General features: G+C 29.1%; 1 protein-coding gene across 1 annotated transcript; it reads right to left on the bottom strand.

Annotated features, from left to right (window-relative positions):
- Positions 1-4,797: 4,797 nt before the first annotated feature.
- On the bottom strand, positions 4,798-7,777 carry LOC114380421 (probable polyol transporter 4). Its single transcript, XM_028339465.1, has 2 exons — positions 7,166-7,777; positions 4,798-6,613 (listed from the first exon to the last, which is right to left on the bottom strand). The coding sequence occupies exons 1-2, from the start codon at positions 7,377-7,379 to the stop codon at positions 5,235-5,237; spliced, it is 1,593 nt and encodes a 530-aa protein (XP_028195266.1). The 5' UTR covers positions 7,380-7,777; the 3' UTR covers positions 4,798-5,234.
- Between the last annotated feature and the right edge of the window lie 1,613 nt (positions 7,778-9,390).

Genomic DNA, 9,390 nt, shown 5'->3' with positions numbered 1-9,390 from the left:
GGAAATTTTGTGAGTTATTATTATTTTACATTTACTTTCTCATTCATCTTATTTATATCTCATTTTATCCTATTACATCATTTTATATTTATTATTTTTTATCTATCTCTTCTCTTCTATCTTTTCCCAAAAATAAGGCCTACTCATCATCATTTTCTATTTTGTAATTTGTAGAAGTATCAATCCAACCCAAATAGAGTGGAGTGGAGGGGAAAAGATAGGAAAAAGAAGAAAAAAAAATTGAAAGAGATAATAAATATAACAAGTTGTGAATAAAAAAGTAGAATGAAAATTACATGAAGGAAGTATATGTACGATTATAATTATTCCATATTATTTATAAAATTATATATAAGTTAATTATTGACTTAATATTATATGTATCTTGTTTTTTTAATGCATCTTATTGATAAATTAGACAGATTACAATCATTCGACATGAGATGAACTGATTCAGGATTATTTTAATTTAACAGTGATCTTAAATATAATATTTAGATTTATAAATATGTTAAATACTTAAAAAGAAAACTTGGGTGTTCATAAAATCATTTATGATTCACCCCTTCTTTTTAATTTTTAATAACTATAGATTTAATATTATTGAATACTTTAAAACATATTATATATTTTGATTATCACTTTTTATTTGCATTTTGTAACTCATGTTAATAACTTTTTTTTTTTTACAATGATAGCAACAAGATTATAAGAACTTGTGCAAGCTATTATCGAATCCCCTACCATCAATTAGGCCGGCCCATGTTGTAGTAGTAACTTTTTTCAAAATAAAACATTTTTTTTTAAATTAATGTTCTCTGTCCTAGTTTGAATTTATTAATTTGTTTTCAGAAAATAGCCACTTTTTTCGAGTAAACTTTTTAATAAAATTGTTAAAAATGAAAAAAATATTTTAAAAATTGTTAAAACATACATTTTCATATTGAATCAATAATTATTTTAATTATAAAATATCATATATAAACTATTATTTTTATTTATTTTGATATGAATAATGGTGCCTATTTACTTTTTTTATCATTAAACTATTTCATGCACATTTCTCTCCTATCAGAAGTAAAAAAAAAAAAAGTTGGCATTAAGTATTTTTAATTTTTATAACGGGAGGCATTAAGAAGTTAAAACTTAAAAATTTCAAACAGGTATTTAATTATGCACCTAAAAAATTCAGTAATCAGATTCTATTTACTTTTCGAATAAACTTTATTTTTTATGATGAATGGAAAGATTAAGAAAAAAACAAAATTATACGTCACATCACATAAGCTATATTCGGAGAAGAAATTGATCCTCTCGTCAATTAATAACTTTCTTTTGCATAACTTTCAAGCAAGGACATGTAAAATTAGTTCCAAGACGAAGAAGTCCGAAATGCAAGGACATAATTTATGGAAGTATACCAAAAATTATTAATTAGTATACAACAACCCTAAGTATTTAATGTATAAAAATTTAGTGGACGGTCAACTAATTGGGATGGCAATAGCTATGCATGGGTTGGATACTATTCTATCCGTCTATATAAATACTACACCTAGACATACTTTTGAGTGGGTAATAGTTTTAATAGTTGTTTTTTTTTTAAACGGTAGTTTTTTTTTTTAATGAAATAGTTGTTTTAGTAGTTGTACTTTTACTTGTTGGGCTAGTACTAAGTGTTTATGTATGCATTTTTTAATAGTAATTTAATTAAATAAAAACAATTATTATAAATATAACTATAATTCAATTAAAACACTTTTAAAATAATTAAGTATAAAGCATTGCAAAATAATTATAAAACATTATAAGCATGACGGGAACTTTTCATAATTTCAAGTTAATTATAAGTCTAATTGATGCAGTAACGAGGTCAACTCCGATTGGTAGATGGTTAGTTTCTTTAAACATATTGATAGAGTTTTCATTTTCTGATTGCGTATATAAAAAAGATTTTATTTGAAAAGATAAAATTTAGTTTAGTGATCTTTTTATGTGTTGATGATTTAATCTTATGACTCTCAACTATAGAAATAACTTGATTCCAAAAAAAGAAAATGTCTAATGTAGTAATATTAGTGCACATTCATGTGGTAATCTATATAGTTTGTTATTTGTTGATTCAGTCATATAATTTAGTAAGTCATATCTTATTGACTCACAAGAAGATTAACTTGGGTGCAAAAAGAAAAGAAAAATAAAGGAAAAGTCTACTGTTTTTGCACATATTTTTATTAATATATTATATTATTATAATTATAATTAAAAAAATATTATGAGATTATATGCCTTTTATTAGAGCATATTTAGAGTAAGTTTATAGACTTATTCAAAGAATTTTTTTCAGGCCAATCCAACTTTTATTCTTTTGAGTAAAGAAAAAAAAACATAATTTAATTTTAAAACTTATTATTTTCAAAAGTCATATAAACTTTTAAAAAGATATAATTGAACCTTAAAAAAATTAGTATATCAAGTAATTAAGTCGAACATTCTTAAACCTATTATTTAAATAACATATATACACGTAATATTTTTTTTTGAACGGCTATACACGTAATCTTTAATCTAACTTTTTCTCATTTTCACCATATTGTATTTATTCTCTGTGTATTGAAACATCTTGTGACTCTTGTAAATTTCTTATACTTGAGTTTGATTTTTTTAGATAAAAAAGAAACATTAATTTCCTGACACAGTTGAAGTGGCATATTGAGGTGTGGCGTCTTCAATCTGTAATTCTTTATATAGCACGGTACATGTGGATAGCGTGGACGTTGAGATAGATTCACACAATTAATGTGGTTTATTCCTGCTTTAACAAGATTGGTGATTCCCTAGAGTTTGAGATCATCGTTACGTACCATCTATATGATACTATCATGTAGTTCCTGACTCTACACTCATTTGTTAGCTTCTTATAGTAAATTTTCTTCTGATAATTTCTTGCTAGGCTTAGCTAAATGTCATGCCACAACTCTTGATTGCATGATCCCTTTTGTCATTCTATTATAATTATCGGATAAAAAAGATATTGTTTTAAAATAATTGTCAATTTAATTTTTGATGTAATATTAATTTTTTAAAAATATAATGTTAATCATGACAATAGAATCTATAAATGAATTAATAATGATATAAATGAATTAATAATGATATAAAGTTAATTTTTTTATAAAATTTTTACTTTTTTATTTATTTATTGTTTTTTATTACTATAAAATAATTTAAAATGATAATTATTTTTGAGATACAAGAATTACCTATATATATCATAGCACTTACCTGTGATTTTGTCCAATTGCAAAGAATTAGAATTATGCTCAATTACCAAACCATAAGTAATAGTGTTTCCCACAATTTGAAACGACCCCATTATTTTATCTTGATAAACATCATGTGTATATTAATTAGTTTTATTGTTAATAGTAATTATCGAATTTTATTTAGCTTTATTGTTTTCTATATTTATTCTTCTAATTTGGATATTAATATTATTTCAAGTAAAGATGATCGGTATCACCATTTGCTGTAAATATTACACTCATAACATAGATTCTATATTCTTCTTCCATGATATATGAACATATTTTATGTAAAATTTTCATTTTTATATATGTTTTTAGTCTTTTAGATATATACTGTTAAGATTTAAAATTTAATATGCTTTCATATATATTTTTATATTTATATAATCTGACTAAAACAGAACTTTATGTGGGTATCACCTTAGAATCTCTAATTGCAATGGATACAGTTTTTTTTTTATTTATCAATGTTAATGGTTAAAATATCAGGTTTGTTGTTGACAAAAAAATCGAACGGTGGTCTTCTCTTCTTTAATTATCTAACTCACCTTATATATTCTTTCTCCTTTTATATTTTAGTGTGTGTTTGGTTTGACGTTGAAAAATTGATTCCAAGTCAAGAATTGATTTTGAATATATTTTCACGTATTTAATTTCACGTTGGTGAAGAAATCATAATTGATTTTGATTTGAAGCAACTACATTTTATAATACATTTTACTCCTAACTTGATTTTATAATAAAACATTCAAACATAAATCATGTCACTTTAAAATCAATTTTACAAAATCAATTACATTTAAAATTAATTTTGTCAACGCCTATCAAAACATTATTCGGAGTGTCTAATAGGACCACAAATCTGATTCAGCAACAACTGAAGAATAAAAACATATGACAGCAATTGAAGTCATCAACCATTCTTTTCATATCGCAACTACCATGACAGGTAAGAGGATATTCATGTCCATCACGGGAACCTTCCAATAAAAAAGAGAGTTTCATCTGTACCTGTAAAAAAGTCTCTAGAGTAGATATACAATAGTACTAATATCTGCATAAGTGTTGGAGCTGTAAGTTCATTTGTACATTCTGGACGTTCATTTATACAACTTTTAGGAGTTAGCAGCAGTGACAAAACAGGGTCTGCAGTTCTCTTGTAAATCAACCTCTGAATTTACAAAGATTTCTTATTGGATAGTTTTTACTTAATAATTCGATTGTAACTTTCAAACTGTACTTACAAGATAAAGGAATCTGATTCAGTCGACTGAGCAAAATGCATTAATTTTTGTAAATTTCTTAGTACATGTTTTCGATTCTTACAGATTAAAAAATCTGTACTTACAAGACGAAGCCATACTGAATACTATTTGTTCACTTAAATTGTTTGATAAAAGAAAAACGAGAGCTTGGTGCCAATCACATTATAAACTGAAACTTATGTATGCTTTTATATCTCAAGATGATCACAATTCAGATACCGGAGTTGAAAAGAATATAACCTGTTAAAGAATTTTCATCTGAATTACATACATTCCTCATGAATACATTGTAATAATGGACTATAATCTGTCTCAGGACATCCGAAAGGACCATGTGGACACATGATCATCTCCACCAAAAATGTCCTTCCATATACAATGCTATAATTGACTTTAATGTAGATAAAAAAATAAAAATAAAAGAATAATTGTACAACTAGGAAAAGTTTAGAGTGCATTTTATCTTCATGTTTCCTTGTGTCCCCAACTCACATATCTCAAATTTTCTGGTGCAGAAGATCATATATCCATGCCAGGAATGTCCTCTACAGAATCACGAGTAGTAGCATGCATAGAGCCTTAGACATAACAAGTGGAAGATGTGTAACCATGGAATAACAAATCCATAAGAGTCACATAAAGGCAGGGGCTAATTAATCAATTAATTTGTTAAACCAGTTTTGTTCTGCACAAGTTGTTCAACATCTCCAAGCTCCATTTCTTTCCCTTGAATCTCATACTCATTCTGAAACATCATCTCTATCTGCTCCAACGACTTCCCTTTAGTTTCAGGAACTAATGTGACAACAAAGGCAATGGCAAGAGCAGAAATAGCAGCAAACACAAAGAACGTTCCAGCAACACTAATAGCCTCAGACACAGAAAGAAAAGACATGGCCACAAGGCCACTGCAGACCCTATTAGCCACAGCTCCAAGTGCAGATGCTTGAGCACGCACACGCAAAGGAAAGATTTCAGATGTCAAAACCCAGCACACTGGTCCTAATCCAACTGAGAAGAATGCTACATTCCCACAAACAAACAGAATAGCCAATGCAATTGCAAATGACCCTTTTCCAAGTAAAGCAAGAGTAGCCCCCATACAGAACAAACAAACTGTCATCCCAATTGTGCTTATCATGAGAAGGGGCTTCCTACCTAGTTTATCAATGAGAATGATTGCTACCAAAATAAAAATAGTCTTTGCTACGCCTACAGCAACAGTAGCAGCTAGAAGTTTTGAATTGTCCTCAATACCAGCTGCTTGGAAAATTTCAGGACTGTAATACACAGTTGCATCAATTCCTGAGATCTGTTGGAAACACTGAATTCCAAGGCCAGTGATCAGCATTCGGCGAAGAGGAGGAGGAGGAAATAGCAGCTCGCGCCACACCGGTATCTCATCATACTTATCAGAATTGGCACATCCAGCAGCTTGCTGTATTTCTGCAAGCCTCTCCTCCACTTCTTTCTCATCTTCATTTGTCTTCAACAGCACTGATCTTGCTTCTTCTATGCGGTTCTGCATTACCAACCACCTTGGGGACTCAGGAATAATGAAAAGCGCAAAGCCAATTAACACTGAGGGCAAAATTCCCACTGCTAACATCACTCTCCAACTTATGTGTGCTGAAAGGCCAGAAAACGCATAATTTGACACATAACCAAGCATAATTCCTACATTTATAAAAATCTCCGGGAAGGCAGTGAGAGAGCCTCTATTTAGATTTGGTGATATCTCAGCAATATATATAGGGGATATCATAACTCCAAATCCTATTCCAATTCCAGCTAGAAATCTTCCAACCATTAGTATTGCATATGAAGGGGCAAGAGTCATTGTGAGTCCACCCACTTGGAAGACAACTGCAGCTAAGGCCATTGTCCATTTTCTACCAATAATATCTGATGTTCTTCCACCACCAAGGCTACCAAATAGAGAAATAATGCTAAGAATACCAATCAAAAACTCTACCTGAACCTCAGATATCTTCAGATCTTCTTTGATAAATATAACAGCTCCACTCATGACACCTACATCTGCAAAATCCACAGAACAAATCATGTCAACTTTGACTCATTCCAAATGGCTCCGGAATTAAAATTCAAGATCAAAACAATCTCCACACTAAAATCCCCATAATAGATAAAGAGTAAATAATCTATGTACTGACACTCTGTCATTCAATCCCCAATGTTTGTTGATTTATACAATAACTACTTTAAAAGTTATACCAATGATTAGTGTAATGTAATTTTTTTTTTTTTTAGAAATTAAACTCACTGATAAATACATATACAGTTGACTTCTCTCAGCTTGCCAGCCCTGAACCCAAAGTTTGGTAGATCTGTTTCATAGATACTAGAAATGAAAAGATAAATCACATATGAACAAAGTTGATCTAGATGAACCACAGAACAAACGACAAGGTGGGAAATGAATGGATTGTTAAAAACCATCACACCAACACAATCTGATTCTAATTAAATAGAATAGTCAATGGAAAATGCAGCAACGAAATCAAAGAGGTAGCTGCAGATGGTTTCCACAAAACTGAAAAAAAAAAAAATCAGAGGCTTTTTCAAACATACCATAGCCAAGAAGGACATTGTTGAGAGAAGCAAAGATGGCACAGGCAAGAACATATTTCCTGGTACTGCTCCTCCTTTCATCCACTTGCTGTTGGTGCAACACATCATCGTTGTCCTCAGGAAGCTCAGAGTTCATCCTCTTGTACTTGTTCTTTGCTCCCAAGGGGATTCCAGACAACCCCATTTCCCCATTCCCGTTTTCTTGGAACCCCATCTCTCTGCTTAGGAATCCAATTGGACCCTTGTGTGCTCTTTGATGTTCAAACCTGAGAAACTGTCTCAAGTTGCTACCTTTGAGTCAGAAGGGTGCTGTTCTTTTGTTTGTTGTTTGGTTTGGTTGGACTATCACATGACATATCCAAGACTCACCAACACCAAAATCATGACCCTAAGATTTGGCCTTTGGATCTGAAAGTCTGAAACTGAAACTAAAAGAATGAAAGAATAACCTCCCGAAATTAAAGGGTGGGACTAGGCAACAAGAGGGACCAACCCCTTTTTGTCACGCAAGCAAATTAAAAGCTCAAGCAACCCAAGTTGAAATCTTTCTTCAATATTTTTATTTCATTTCATGCATCACAAATTCACAATTCACAAGATTTGAGGATTTGACCCCCCACTTTATTAAGCTTAAATGGCGCTTTCAGCGCAACAAATATGATTGTAACTTTCTAAACTATAGCACTATTGTTTATTGTTATTTGAGAAAAATATACTACAAACTATGTTTTTATCTATACAAAACATTATAGTAAAAAAAAAAGAGAAAATTAAAATTCATAATTAGAGGGCGCAATGGTAACTTGAATTATTTCGTGATAATCGCCTAGTCGAATGTGCTGGGGAAGGGAAAAAAGAAATCACCTTAATTTAGAAGCTGACGCGGACTCTATTCATTAGAAATAAAACAGCTTTCAAGGAGAAAATTTGATGTGAAAGATTGAGTAATTTATTCTGTATTAGTGTTATAATTGTCGATTTAGTTGTGAAGGGACTTTCCTTAACCAAACATGCGTGGTTTTATATAAACTGTTTTTCTAACAAATTCAACAGGAAAAAAATATCTTTTTTATTTCTCAAGATAAGTTTCTCGGCTTCTCAGTCTCGATGAATGATAGTTGACTTATTGCTTTGAATATATAATGGTGATGATAATTCTAAATTGTGAGAGCTCAGGACTTATACAATTTTTCTGGTCAATTTTCACGTCTAAAGAAATTATTTAAATGGGCAGTTAAGGTTCAAATTTAATGATGGAGACCACATTCTTAATTATTTGGCCAGCTTCTTGTATTGCTTTAATGACTGTAATATTTTGTAAATTCATTTATTTTTAAAGTCTATATTAATTTAAGATGGTTGGTGAGTTGTAGACATCTGAAAATATAAAATTAGGCAATTAGCATAAACAATGTCTTGTTGACTTTACTCGGCAACATAATTTACATATATTGTTTAATTATTGGCATTTCATTCCTCGGGTAAACAAATTTATAATTTTTTTGTTCTCTTTACCAAATATATATCCATTATTAGAAGCAATTCTATCCAAATCGGGTAGAAACACTGTATTTACATGTATGTTAAAAGTTTTTAAAATATCATTTGGCAATATGTTTATATTATTAAAAATGTCAATTGTTTCCAATAATAATTTGAATTTTTAAATTCATTTAATAATATATCAAAATGTTACGACTAGATAATTATATAAAACTATTTAACTTTTACATTGTTATTAAATAAAGTTAAATATTATTGATATTATAATATAAAATTTTAATTTTACCTTTATATTCATATTTTAGTTTGTGCGTGACTTTAATCATCTTAATTTTAATTTTGTATCTAATTCCTATAATTTTAGCTTTCATCTAGTGAGTCTATTATTGTAATTTTTATAATTTTACAATCATTAAATCTAAGTTCTTGATGCGATATTAATTTACGTAAAATGATAAAAAAAAAATATTGATTAAAAATTTCATTTTTTTTAAAAAATATTTTTCTTTGTCAATCTATATAAATTAATGTCATGTTTTATTTCACTTACATTTTAGTCATTAAATTATATATAGAATGTGAGACTCATTTTTAATAATTAAAATATTATAAAAACTAAAGATATATAATTAAGATTTCAGGAATTTCTGTAAAAGAAAAATATTTCAGGAATTAAAATAGTACATAAATTGAAATTTAAAAATTAAAAACGTTATTAAGCT

This window comes from Glycine soja, chromosome 12 (assembly GCF_004193775.1).
Source record: "Glycine soja cultivar W05 chromosome 12, ASM419377v2, whole genome shotgun sequence".
Lineage (NCBI taxonomy): Eukaryota > Viridiplantae > Streptophyta > Magnoliopsida > Fabales > Fabaceae > Glycine > Glycine soja.
The sequence above is the reverse complement of the archived record's forward strand: the minus strand, read 5'-3'. Positions and strand labels throughout refer to the sequence as shown.